The 14,068-nt window shown below is 49.3% G+C and overlaps 1 protein-coding gene across 3 annotated transcripts; it reads left to right on the forward strand.

Moving 5' to 3' along the window:
- The first annotated feature begins 2,212 nt into the window (after positions 1 to 2,212).
- Positions 2,213 to 12,944, forward strand: ZNF135 (zinc finger protein 135). 3 transcript variants are annotated; one of them, XM_043900523.1, is made up of 5 exons: positions 2,213 to 2,678; positions 4,010 to 4,094; positions 8,845 to 8,971; positions 9,687 to 9,782; positions 10,539 to 12,944. In XM_043900523.1, the coding sequence occupies exons 2-5, from the start codon at positions 4,062 to 4,064 to the stop codon at positions 12,254 to 12,256; spliced, it is 1,974 nt and encodes a 657-aa protein (XP_043756458.1). In that variant the 5' UTR covers positions 2,213 to 2,678; positions 4,010 to 4,061; the 3' UTR covers positions 12,257 to 12,944. The 3 variants fall into 3 exon arrangements, with proteins under 3 accessions (XP_043756458.1, XP_043756459.1, XP_043756460.1); XM_043900524.1 differs by lacking the exon at positions 9,687 to 9,782; XM_043900525.1 differs by lacking the exons at positions 8,845 to 8,971; positions 9,687 to 9,782 and having other exon boundaries at positions 2,214 to 2,678.
- The last annotated feature ends 1,124 nt before the right edge of the window (positions 12,945 to 14,068 follow it).

The following is a 14,068-nucleotide window of genomic DNA, read 5'->3' on the forward strand; positions in this document are numbered from 1 at the left end:
CACATTTTGCATTCATATAAAAGCATAGCATTTCATCTGCAACTTGCATTTTTTGCTCCATAAATTTATCATTACAAGATTTATCCTTTCGCCTTTGTGTAGGGCTTTTTGTTATTGTTATTTGTTTTGCCATGTTACCTGTCGGAATCTTAGTTCCTCAACCAGGGACTGAATCCAGACCCCTGCAGTGGAAGCGTGGATTCCTAACCACTAGACCTCCAGGAGAGTCCCAAAATTTATCCTTTTTGATATGTGAGACTCAATTTCATTTATTTTCTCTGCTGTATAGTTTCCCATTGAATGACTGTATCACAATTTGTTTATCCTGTGTACTTTTGATGGCCACTTAAGTTCATTGAAAAATACTCATTAAAGCAACACCCTAGAGCCCATGCTCCACAAGAGAAGCCACCATGATAGGAAGCCCATTGCACTGCAACTAGAGGAAAGCTCACACATTAATGAAGACCCAGCACAGCCAAAAACAAATTTTTTAAGCAAAGATGTCATCATGAGAGAGTTTATGCTAAGTTGCTTTAGTCGTGACTGACTCTTTGACCCCATAGACTGTAGCTTGCCAGGCTCCTTTGTCTATAGGATTTTCCAGGCAAGAATACTGGAGTGGGTTGCTATTTTCTCCTGCAGGGGATCTTCCCAACCCAGGGACTGAAACCACGTCTCTCTTATCTCCTGCATTGGCAGATGGGTTCTTTACCACTAGTGCCACATGGGAAGTTTTCATGCCTTCTGATCTGGTAAAAGGAAACTGGGGAGGAAAAGGGTACATTTTGTGAAAGAAAAAGGAAAAACAGTCTTACTTTTCATTTGGATTTGCAGGTGAGGGAAGTGGTAATAGACATTTTATGAACACTTTAAAGCTTTCTTACTTCAGCAGACAGAAGAGTAGCTTTCAGTATGACAATCACAAATATGATCCTTTATAGTCTCTAAATGACATCTGAAAAGAAAAACTAGAGCTTGCATCATGAGAGCATTCCAATTTTGAGCCATCAGACACATCTTCTCATAACAACCACTGTTACAAGGCTTACTAGATTTGAAGTCTTTCACTCATGTGTGAACCAGCCAAATCTTTTCACCTGTTATTTGTAAAAAAAAGATGTCACCAGCTGTTTTTTTTTTCCCCTAACATAAGAATTCTTATTGTTTGCTGTTTTCAGCATCAGAGTTTTTCCAAATAAATAGCTGTTTTAGTCAAAGAAAAGATGCCCTTGGCTTGAAACTTTTTCTCAGCTTCAGATCCATCATGCAAGCCCCAAGTTATCTGAATCAATCAATCCCCTCTTAAAAGGGCAAAGGCAGGTGAGGTGGCTCAGCCTTGGTTAGATTCTTGCTCCACTGGATGTTCACATGCATTACTGAAAATAAGTCCAGCTCAAGTGGGGGAATGGTGAACGGTCTCACCTTGTACGCTTGGCTGCTGTACCCTGGGCATGCCACCTGGTTGGCCTTGGCCAGTGTTCACCAAATGGCGAATTCAGTCATGTGAGGGGACGTCAACTTTTAATGTATTCATGCTCAGTGGCATCTGACTCTTTGCAACCCCACGGACTTTAGCCTGCCAGGCTCCTCCGTTAGTGGAATTTTCCAGGCAAGAATACTGGAGTGGGTTGCAGTTTCCTACTCCAAGGGGTCTTTCCCACCCAGGGATCAAACCCGCGTCTCTTGCACTGCAGGCGGATTCTTTACCACTGAGCCACTTGGGAAGCTTTGCGTACCATGTGCAGGTGCTAAATCGCTTCAGTCCTGTCCCATTCTTTGCGGCTCCCTGGACTGTAGCCCCCCAGGTTTCTCTGTCCAAGGAGTTCTCCTGACAAGAATACTGCAGTGGGTTGCCATTTCCTGCTCCAAGGGATCTTCCTGACACAGGGATGGAACCTGCGTCTCTTACACCTTCTGCATTGTCAAGCACGTTCTTTACCACTAGCGCCACCTGGGTGAATACTATGATGCTACTGAAACGCAGTTCTGACAGTTACGAAGCAGTGTGTAAAGCAGTTTTCAAATATCCATGTTTCTTATAACCGTGTACTAAATACTGGCACCTACTGAGCGCCGGGCTACAATCAAAGGCTCCTCACCGCGGCGGCGGCACGGAATATTTATGACGGGGACACAGAGGTGTCAGGACTCGAATTCGTGTATCAGAAGAACCCGACGGGCGGGAATAGAGAGACCCAGGGAAGCCGCGTGTGGCCCTCTGAGCGACGCAGTTCGGCGCCCTCCGCGCAGGCGCACTCCCAGACCAACGCGGTCGCAGCCACACGCTCCAGTCCCAGGAGTGAGGCGTCAGAGGGGCTCGAACTTCTCAGCCTCAGCCCCAGGCGGGGTGGGACGAGCTGACGACCGGAGGTGGGCGCACCGCTCTCTGGGAGTTGTAGTTCGGCGCCCGCCCAGCTAGGCGCAATTTCGGCCAGCAGCGGGCGTGGCCTTCCTCCTGGCATTCCTCCAAGGAGTGCGGAACGAGAGGGTCCCAGGGTGGAAAACAAGGCGGCGCCAGGATTCAGAGCCCCTCAACCTCAGCCACCCAGGAGGGGGCGTGGCAAGCGGGAAGACAATCGGTGGCGCGCGCCACCCTCTGGGAGGTGTAGTTCAGCGTCGGTACGCAGGCGCAGTGCGCTCCGTGGCGGCCTCAGTCTTTGTCCTACAGTCCAGCGGTAAGTGAGGTTTGGGTTGGCCGGGGTAGGGGAGGCCGGGCGGAGCGCGGGTCCAGGGTCTTCCCTGGGACTCCGGCCAGGGTGTGTCCATAGCCGCGCGCGCCTGTGTCACATCCCTTTTACTGCTTCGGCCTAGTTTGGGTCGCTGTGGGCGGTGTGGGCGGGGCCGAGTGGGCGGGGCCCAATCGGGAGGGGTGTCTCAGTGCCCGAGGGGAGGAGTTGGGGCGGGGGTTGGGTCACGGCTTTGAGGGAAGAAGGTCTTTGGCTTCAGGAGCATAGTCGTAGAGATTAGCTGGCCTGACTCCTCAGAGCCTGGAGCCAGCCTAACCTGCATCCCTCCCTGGACTGGGCGAGACCTCCGAGGTTTGGAGGTGGGGAAGGAGGTCCCACCACCGTGTCAGCTGTGGAACCTCACTTTCTTGAGGGGCGTCTGTCCGTAAAGAATAAAGGTAAAGGAGACCCAAAGCAACGGATTTTGATCTTATCCACTTGGGACCCAGGAAACAGACAAATTAAAATCTTATTGAGCATCAGCTGCATGCCAGGCACCATCCAGGTACCTTCATTACTTCAACAAGCAAGTGTTTACATGTTCTGGGTGCCAGGCCCTGTCCTATATCCCCAACATTGTCTCCACCCTGAATGCCACAGGAGAGTCAGGGAGAGGATGATAAGCCCATAAAACATCACTGAATATTATAACTCCCATCCAGGGAACTATAATGAAGACAACTGGTCAGAGTGGCTGGGGCAGAATCAGGTGCCAATAGGCAGGGTCATTATTTATTTAGCCGCAATGCATGGCTCATGGAATCTCAGTTCCCCAACCAGGGATTAAACTCCAGGCCACAGCAGTGAAAGTCCAGAATCCTAACCACTAGCCCACCAGGGAACGTCTCCTTTTCACATTTTAATTCTCATAAGCTCCGTCCTGGGTCACCATCCTCATTTTATAAGAGAAAAACCTTTTGTAGAAACAGGCACACCAAAGAGTGCCAGAGACCCCAGTACTGCCTGGTTTTCTGCCTTCTGCACAGTAACAGAGTCATCACCCTGGGAATCATCTGTGCGACCTGGGCTGCACCCCTTGCCCCTCTGGCCATCCGTTTCCCTGTCTGGAATGAGTAAGGGAAAGGGAGGTCATCTTTCAACAGTGCCTGGAATAGCATCGGGTGCACAGCAGGAGTTCAAGAAATGCCACGCTGAAGCGGCAATCCTATTGCATCCCACCTGGGCACGGAGTTCCTGCTACATGCACACAGGCCTTCCAGGGCCTGGAGTCACTCATCACTTGTCACTTGCCCAGTCTCTTGTATCCCCTTTCCCCCCAGAACTGCCTACAGAGGAGCTGACTATTCCTGCAAGAGGCCCGAGGAGGAGGGAATGACTGCTGGGCTCCTCACCGCCGGGGACCCGGTGAGTACAGTGCCCCCTCCCACCCAGCCTTCAGGTGCCACCCGTGGTCCCCACCAGGCTCGTTCTGCCCTCGGGGCCTCTGCCGTCACTCTGTCCCTGGCCCGGTCTGTGCTTTCGTCAGCTCCATGTCCCTCCACATCTCACCTTGACACTCTGAGAAGATCAGCTGGGTCCCACCCCCCAACCCCTCCCCTGTGCCACCCTGGCAGACATCGCTTATCCATCCCACTGACCTGGAACTTTCTCGACACAGGGCTCAGGGTCCATTCTCCCAGCTGACACTCCCTCCAGTCACTTGGCCAACATGTACTGAGCACTGCCCGCCAGCAGGCACTGTTACAGGTACTGCAGGTGTGGAAACAGACAGGAAATCTCCGCCCCACGGCTCACAGAGCACGTGAGGAATGTAAATGTGCCATGTGTTGGGCAGGGAAATGAGGCCCCAAAGAGGGTGGGCTTGGGGCCCAGGAGGCCTCCCTGAGGCCGTGACCCCCAGGCAGAGATCCGCAGGAAGGGAGAGGGTGGGCTCGAGCCCACAGGCAGAATGCTGCAGGCGGAGGGGATAGCAGGAGCAGAGGCCTGGGGGTGGGACCGCACCGGGCGCTTAGACCAGGCACATGTGTGGCAGGAAGACGGAGAGCCAGGTCTCCTAGGCCAGCTGCAGGGGCCTGAGGCCTTGGGAAGCAGTTCTGGTCATTTTTACCATGTGCAAAGGACTGGCACACAGTAGGCACGCGGAGAACGGGTGAAGACTGAGTATTCTGAACCCTGGTCAGTGCTGGACACGTTTCACTGGGTTCAACATCCACATCAGTCCCACGAGGTTGGATGAGGAGGGACCAAGGTGCAGGGGCAAGTGACACAGCTGGGAGTGGTCAAGCTGGGCCTGAACTCCGACCCCTGAGGCCCCAGAGCCCCGAGTATGTCCTGCTCCTTCATGCCTCTTCCTCCAGGTCCCTCTGCTGCTGCTGCAGCAGCATCCCTCCCACTTTCCCCAGAGCACTGAGCCTTTCTGGGGTTTGCATTTTTGCTCCCTCCCCAACTCAGCAGCTAGCACACAGCAGCAGGAGGCAGTGTGTGTGTGTGTGTCTTGTCTCCACGGCCTCTGCAGTGTCCAGACCTGTGCTCAGTAGGACTCTTCAGATAACTGAGCAAGATCTAATGAGTCTGGAAAGTATAGAGCAAGCAGGGAGAGTTGGTGAAAGAAAAGAAAACCACCCCGCCCTTCCCTCAGCATAGTTTGAAGCAGGGTCTGCAGGTAAAGCAACCACTATGTGCCGAGTCCTGAGCACACTTCCTGTGACTTCCCTCATTCCTCCCAGTAGCCTTCTCAGGGAGCTTCCAGCAACTTGCAGATGAGGCCGGAGGGGCAGAGTGCAGTGCAAAGACACCTGGGTCTGGGGTTGGAATCTCCACCATGTGGATCCGCCACCAGTCTTCACATCACCACCCCGCCCTTGCCCCCCCCACTGGCTGTTCTGGTGGGAGAATCTCTAGCAGAGGTGGATTCTGCCTGGGAGACCAGGGTCCAAGAAGTGGGTGGCCTTGTGTCCCTGACCACCCCCTCCACATGGCCAAGTTCTTAACTCTGCCCTCCACTCTGGCCATCCATAATACTTGCTTCAGTGATATGAAAATCTCTTTGTGGAGGATGTGAGTGCCCAAACCTCATGTGCCTTGGAAAAAAAAGCATAAATTCCCCACCTGATCATGGAAGAAACTGGCCTTATTCTCTCTTTGTGAGTCTGTTTTTGTTTGTTCACTTGTTTATTTTTTAGATTCCATATATAAGAGAGAATGTTCAGTATTTATCTTTCTCTGACTTATTTCACTAAACATAATACCGTTCAGGTCCATCCATGTTGTGGCAAATGGCAAAATTTCATTTTTTATGGTTGAGTAGCATTCCAGTGAGTGTCTGTAGGTGTGCATGTGTGTACCAAGTCTTTACTGGTTCATCTGTTGATGGACACTTAGGTTACTTGCACATCTTGGCAATTGTAAATAGTGCTGCTGTGAACACTGGGGTGCATGTGTCTTTTAGAGTTACTGTTTTGTTTTTTTTTTTCTTCAGATATATACCCAGGAGCAGGATTCCTGGATAATATGGTACTTCTATTACCCCAATATTTAAAATTGAAGACTAGGAAACAGTCCTTGGGGGGCCTGCCCCTGGACATCCCCACCATTTCATTTTTCTAGCCACTCTCCATTGCTCTTTCTCTCCACAGTTCCTCTTTGTATTCAGGCACTGTTTATGCACTGAGTAGATTTTGTGAGTGTGCAGCCTGGTGCCTGCACATATGGACACCAGTGGATGGTCCAGCTGAGGCGTGGGGTTCCCAGCCCCTGGGGCTCCCTCAGTCGATTCTGCTGTGACATCTCAGGGGTCCATCTCAGTTTGTCCAAGGAGGAACCAGATAGGAGGGTGTGAGTTCCCTGCCTACCCCCAAGGCCCAGAACTCCCGTTCTGACCCCTGGAGCCTGTTTTTTCTCTCACTTGTCTTTCAGGGAATTGGCTTAGCCCCATGGCCAACAGGCAATCGATGGACCCAGACTTCCTAAGTTCAAGTCCTGGCTCAGCCCTTTGTCCGGGTGGTTTTGGGCGACTCCGTTGTCGTCCTCCCTGGGTGAACAGTGGCTGAATGTGATTACCCATGGCTGGGGTTATTAAGTGAGCAATCCATGTGCATCTCTCAATACCATCTACATGTTTGCTTTGACATTTTGTTTTTTTTAAGGTTCAGAAACTCAAAGTTCTTAATGTGTCAAAACTCTGATATCTTCCATAGTTGGCTGACTTTTTTTAAGACCAACAGTCCCATAATGATATTCTCATTGTGAAAGTGTCAAGCAGACTTAGAAAGTCCCCCTTGCTCCTCAGTCCCTCCTAGGCTTCCTTTTAAAGCTGCCGCTGTTGTCACTCTGCACCTCATTTTCCGGTGCTAATATACACGTTTTCAGACAAATAGGAATTAGAACTCTGTTTTGTTTCACATAAATAGCACTGTGCTGGTGATGTCCCACCCGCTGGGATTTTTCCATCTGGAAGGTTATTCCCCAGCTGTGTGTATCAGTGCCCCCCATCTTGTGCTTGGCTGCAGGTTTTCCAGAAACTAACTTTGGCTGCTCGCATATGACAGGCGTCTAGGCTATTACCAGTTGTCTGTCATGTATAGACAGTGCAGCAAGGGAGTGCAGTTCTTGGGGGGATGGGGAGGTGGAATTGCCAACATAACTACTATATGTATTTTTAAAAACCTGCCAGGTGTGCAAGTAATCCATGCCTGGGTACTCAGCCTCCCTCTTCTCAGAAGGGCCAGGCTCTCTGTCCTGTTGTTTGCCTTTTACTTACTGACTTGTCAGTTCTTCGCATGTGCTGGCCAGTAATCCTTTTCCTTCCATTTATGTTGCAAATATTCATTCTGCTGTTATGGTCCTTGTGGCTTGTAAAGACTTTGTCATCTAGAAATCATGAATTTTGATTGCTGAATGTATCATTTTCCTGTTGATTCTGTAACAAATCCCAACAAACTTAGTGGCTTAGAACCACACAAATTATTGTTTTATACTTCTGGAGACCAGAAGTCTGAAATGCGTCTTTTTAGGTTGAAATCAAGGCGTCTGCAGGGCTGTGTTGCTTCTGGTAGCTCTAGGAGAGAATCCACTGCCTTCCCTTTTCCAGCTTCTAGATGCCTCATAGCCCTTGGCTCCTGGCCCCCTTCCATCTTCTAAGACAGATTCCGCCATTTGAGTCTTCCTCACATATCATTACTGTGAGGCTGACTCTTCTACCTCTTCCTCATTGAAAGACCCTTGTGATTACATTGGGCTCACGAGGACATTCCAGGATAACCTCCTTGTTTTAAGGTCAGCAGACTAACAACCTTAATTCCATCTGCCATCCTAATTCCTCCTTGCTATGTAATCCTGGGATGGTAGAGACACAGTTCTTCCTACCAAACTCATTTTTCTTCTTTCTGACTTTTAATGTTTTATTTGTGAAGACTTTCTGTGCCACCCATTTATTAAATTAATGGTCTATACTTTTCCAACTTTTTCCTTTTTTATATTCATCTCTTTAAGATTTCTCAAATTTATTTACGGTGTGAGGTAGAGAGCTACTGTTTTTCCCCCAAAGGGCCAGTTGCCCCAGTGTGCCCCATGGCTTTGAAATGCTCCCACTACCACACTGACGTTCCACTAATGCATGGATCTTCATGTACTTCAATTTAATTTACACGGTAAACAGATTCTTAATAAAATCTCCCAGATTCAACCCTTGGACTTGCTGCTTACCAGCTTTATACCTTTGGGCAAGATACTTACGTTCTCCCAGTCTCTGGAAAATGGGCTTGTGGCAGCATGGACCCTCTTATCTCTTAAAGAGGGCTTTGTTTTATTATGTATACATCACAGACCCCTCAGATATGATTTTGGCCAAAGGCTGAGGCAGAGAAACAGCCTGACAGTTTTCTAGGTGCTCCTTCCCTGCCTTCTCCCTGAGGGACACCCATGCAAGCATACTTCCTGTGACCCCAGCATGTCAGGACCACCATCCTCTTCACTGTTACTCCTCATTTTTTCATCTCAAGAGTCTCTCCTCCAGCAGGGCTCCTGGCCCCCCAAGGGAAACCTGACCCAAATCCCCTGACCCTCTCACCTACGTGGCTGAGGCCCCCATTCACCAGCTGCTTCCTCCTGACGGCCACACTGGGGACTCTGAGGATGCGTGTGTGTGATGTTTCAGGAGCAAGTGACTTTTGAGGACGTGGTCGTGGACTTCACCCAGGAGGAGTGGGGGCATCTGGAGCCGGCCCAGAGGACCCTGTACCGAGATGTGATGCTGGAGACCTTTGGGCTCCTGGTCTCTGTGGGTGAGGCCACCCCCATGCCCTGATGATCTGCCCCCAGCACAGGTTCTCATTTTCCTGGGATAAAAGTGGGAGTACATCTAGGCCTTAAATGGGGATACCTGGGCTGTGACTTGGGCTTCAGGGACCCAATTGTTTTAGTGTAGGTAACATCAGTTATGGTGTTTTGGTTGCAAATTACAGATCCGTGTGAACAATGCCAGAAGCAGAAAGTCCTGGGGTAAAAGGGACATATCGGTCCCGTGACCACAGAACTCCAGGGCAGACCTGGATCTGCCTTTGGTGCTGGTGGGAACCCCCTCCTCCTCCCATACCTCTTTCTTCCTCCATTCACAGATGGACCCCTCTGAAGGTGATGAGAAAGCTAACAGTGTGCCTCTCCCGGGCTTGAGACCAACAGGAGAGGCAGAGTCCGTGTTCCGGGCACCCATAGAAGGTCCTAGGTTGTCTTGGTTTGGCAGCCAGGTCCCCTCCACACTGGTCATTGTTGCCATGAGGCAAAGGAAAAAACAGAGCTCTGATAGGCACCCTGGGGCCAGGGATGGGGTCAGGGACTGAGTAGGGGGAAGGGGCCTCTAAGGAAGGGCAGAAGCTGTTACAACAACCATGTCCTCCCAGAACCCCAGACACGTGGTCCTGGAAGACTGAAGGTGTGGGCAGAGGGTTAGGGAGGCTCCTAGGACACAGCTGTTCACTCCATGGGTCTCGCCCTGAGCAGGACACTGGCTCCCAAAGCCGGATGTCATCTCCCTGCTGGAGCAGGAGGCAGAGCTGTGGGCAGCGGACGAGGGAGGCCCCCAAGGTGTGTGCCCAGGTGAGATGAAAGCCCTGCAGTCTGGGGGGAGCCTGTTCACCCCCCAGCTTCTCTCTCCATACCCACCCCTGGTTCTTCAGAGCAAATTGACTACTCAGTCTCTCAGGGAACATTCACCAAGCACCTGTTCTGCTGTGAGAAGGGTAACCTCAAATTCAAAGCCTCCAGAGATGAGGACATGGATATGTTTGGGAGTCTCTGTTCTGCCAACCACATCTTGCTTGACCTTTTCTATGTAACTTTTCACTGGAGTGTAACAAATGGGAAAGGTGCCCACATCACACTTTTAAGCCAGTGTAGTGTCAGGGTGGGGATGTCAGGCACCGAGGCCATGGCCATACAGAGAGAGTCAGATCCCAGGGCCAGAAGGGAGGAGGAGGAAATGGATTTGTTTCTTCCTTCAGCACATCCATTGAGCTCTGCTCTGAGCCGGGGGTACTCCAGGTCCAGGACATCTGTTGACAGTTTCCCTGTATGCATGCTTTCTCCTCAGCATCCTCTCCTGCCCTCATTCTCTGTGCTTCCCTGAACACCCCATCCACACCTCCTATACCAATGCCCCACCCGTGATTACTCTCTGTGCTTCCTTCCCTGATTTGTAAAAATGTACTTTTTAATGGACAAAGCCACCTGTGCCTTGGACCTTTCAAAACTATAAGTTTTATTCTTCTGTCTACTCACCACCCCCTACACACACACACAGACTTCCTTCAGAACCAGGATTAGGGGACATTTCCATTTCTCTGCTTCTTTCAGATTTGGAAACCAGACCCCAAAGCAAGCTATCAACTGAAAAGCAAGGTGTAACTGAAGAAATACCCAACAGTGCCCTGGTAGAAGGGTTCCTACAGGAAAGTCTGTGGCACTCTAACGATGAAGATGCTGCAGGCAACAGGGAACAGGGCCCTGAGAAGTCAGATAGCTGTGTGGTGCAGGCGGCCTGCACACCTGTGAAGACACCGACACAGGAGCAGCAGCAGGGTAATGGGTGTGGGGAAAACTTGAGTCTGAGGCCAGATCTCCCAACTCAACCAATGACTCCTGAAAGGCAAGGTGCCCCAATGCGGGGAACACATGGACAGAGGGAGAATTCAAACTCAAATGCTCAACAGAAAACCTGTGCAAAAGAGAAGCCCTATGGATGTCAGGAATGTGGAAAGGCCTTTAGTCACAGCTCAGCACTCATTGAACACCACCGAACACACACAGGAGAGAGGCCTTATGAATGTCCTGAATGTGGAAAAGGCTTTCGAAACAGCTCAGCACTTACCAAACACCAGCGAATCCACACTGGTGAGAAGCCTTACAAGTGTACTCAGTGTGGGAGGACCTTCAACCAAATTGCCCCATTGATCCAGCACCAGAGAACTCACACGGGTGAGAAACCCTATGAGTGCAGCGAGTGTGGGAAATCCTTCAGCTTTAGATCCTCCTTCAGCCAACATGAGCGGACGCACACAGGTGAGAAGCCCTACACGTGCAGTCAGTGTGGGAAGGCCTTCCGACAGAGCATCCATCTCACCCAGCACCTGCGAATCCACACTGGGGAGAAGCCATACCAGTGTGGAGAGTGCGGCAAGGCCTTCAGCCACAGTTCATCCCTGACTAAACACCAGCGGATCCACACTGGGGAGAAGCCCTATGAGTGCCAGGCATGTGGAAAAGCCTTCACCCAGATCACACCACTGATTCAGCATCAGAGGATACACACAGGCGAGCGGCCTTATGAGTGCAGTGAGTGCGGGAAGGCTTTCAGCCAGAGCACACTCCTGACTGAGCATCGGAGGATCCACACAGGAGAGAAGCCCTATGGGTGCAACGAGTGTGGGAAAACCTTCAGTCACAGCTCATCGCTTAGCCAGCACGAGCGGACACACACAGGCGAGAAACCCTATGCATGCAGGCAGTGTGGGAAGGCCTTCCGGCAGAGCACACACCTCACTCAGCATCAGAGAATCCACACGGGGGAGAAGCCCTACAAGTGTAGTGACTGTGGCAAGGCCTTCAGCCACAGCTCATCCCTGACCAAACACCAGCGGATCCACACTGGGGAGAAGCCCTATGAGTGTAATGAGTGTGGTAGAGCCTTCAGCCAGCTTGCTCCACTCATTCAACACCAGCGGATCCACACAGGAGAGAAGCCCTATGAGTGTAATCAGTGTGGCAGAGCCTTCAGCCAGAGCTCCCTCCTCATAGAACACCAGAGGATTCACACCAAGGAAAAACCCTATGGGTGCAATGAATGTGGAAAATCCTTCAGCCACAGCTCATCGCTCAGTCAGCACGAGAGGACACACACTGGGGAAAAGCCCTACGAGTGCCAGGACTGTGGAAAGTCCTTTAGGCAGAGCACCCACCTCACTCAGCACCGGAGGATCCACACAGGAGAGAAGCCATATGAGTGCAGGGACTGTGGGAAGGCCTTCACACACAGCTCCTCCCTTACCAAGCACCAGAGAACTCATACTGGGTAGACCCACTCCATGTGTGCTGGGACCCAGCAAAGCCTTAAGCCATAGCACATCGCTTACTACATTTGACCCAGTCATACTCCTGATAAACAATACACTGTAAACAAGCCTTTGTGCTCAACACACCCCTAAGACTCCCACACAGAGTTGACATTTATGGAAATGACTGTGGGAATAGCAAGCTCTGGGTCATCTATCCCAGACAGCCAGTCATCCAGACAGTAGGGAAGTGTGAAGTTAATCACTGTTGAGGACCTTTAGCCATGAGTGCCCACCAATGCTTCACTATAGAACCTACAAAAGGGAGAAATGGAAAAAATGTAGTGGACATGGGGTGGCTTCTAAGAAGTCACCATATTCTAAACCAGATATTTTCAAAGTGGTGAGAAACTCAACAAATGCCTTTCATATAAAAGAATCAGATGCAGTCAGAATTTGTCATTATTGCACATGACATTCTTGTGGCTAGGTGCTTATGAAAAGTGCAAGTTGACTTTCATATTTGCTAAAACCAATATGGCAGAATGTTCCAGACATGAGAGTGGCATTTTTATGGAATCATGAATTATCAAATATCTCAGCACAAAATTTTCTGATTTGTGTGTAATTGAACAAGGTACATGGCCACCAGTCTCACAAATGTGAATGCCATATGATAATTATCCATGTACTATAAACAGATTTTAAAATAGTTGTATGCATTATGTGGCAATAAGTTAATTTTTATATGCAATGGAACTGAAAAGATTTGTATAGGAAGACTTGAAAGGTAGAGCCCCTTCCACAGAGTCTTGCAGATTCTGAGATGGCTTTTACTGCTTTGTTCTTGCTATAAAATTTTCTACCAGACTCAAAGGCATTAGAAATGCAGATGTTGCTGTTTCACAGAGAAGATTTATCTTTGTTAAGTCACCATCTTGGGGCTTCCCAGATGACTCAGTGTTAAAGAATCCACCTACCAAGCAGGAGATGCTGTTTTGATCCCTGGGTCAGGAAGCTCTCCTGGAGAAGGAAATGGCAACCCACTCCAGTATTCTTGCCTGAGAAATCCCATGAAGGGAGGAGCCTGGCAGGCTACAGTGCATGGGGTAACACCTAATTTTATCTTGGCAATTTTTCATTTTTCCTCCCAAAGAGGGGGCACTCCTCAGTTGTGTGAGCTTCGACTCCAATGAATCTGGACTGATCCCTGACTCAAGATACTTAAGAAAGACATTTATAGTGATGATGTTCATAGATTTTATATATGCATTGAAGACATACATACCAAATCTTGTACACAGAAAAATTAGTCATCTGTACACTGAAAAGTCAAAAGTAATAGTTCCTATGTGCTGGGAATATGAGAAAATATTTTTTCTCCCCCTGCCCCTTTTTTTTAAAGTTTTCCGTGATTGGGAGAAGTTTTTTCAAAATGGTGGAAAGTGAATTTTATAGAAACCCAGTAAATAATTTTCAAGAAAATTTAAAAAGCAAAAACAAATATAACTAAAATTCCATGACTCCAACAAAACTATTTTAAGTTTTACACTTTCTTTGCTATGATTTGACCACATTCACTGTCTTATAGTTACAACAAAATAAATATTTATAATTTACTTACTAAGCAATGCTTAGAAATAAGTTTTTCTGTGTTGCCACACAGTCTTCTTAATTATCATTATGCTTATTATTCCTTTGAATAACTCTACCAAAATTTAAGTCATAGTTCCTCTGTAATTGGGTACTTAACTCCATGTAAATGAACATCCTAGTCACTTGTGTATATTTTGCTTTTAGTATCCCACAAAGGTCCAGGAAGGATTTCAGCCTCAA

Source organism: Cervus elaphus, chromosome 4, assembly GCF_910594005.1.
Source record: "Cervus elaphus chromosome 4, mCerEla1.1, whole genome shotgun sequence".
Lineage (NCBI taxonomy): Eukaryota > Metazoa > Chordata > Mammalia > Artiodactyla > Cervidae > Cervus > Cervus elaphus.

Excerpts from the sequence above, each read along its gene's own strand:
- ZNF135 (XM_043900523.1), top strand. The coding sequence starts at position 4,062 with ATGACTGCTGGGCTCCTCACCGCCGGGGACCCG. Across the intron at positions 4,095-8,844 it reads TCCTCACCGCCGGGGACCCG|GAGCAAGTGACTTTTGAGGA; the intron begins GTGAGTACAGTG and ends GTGATGTTTCAG. Across the intron at positions 9,783-10,538 it reads CCCCCAAGGTGTGTGCCCAG|ATTTGGAAACCAGACCCCAA; the intron begins GTGAGATGAAAG and ends TGCTTCTTTCAG.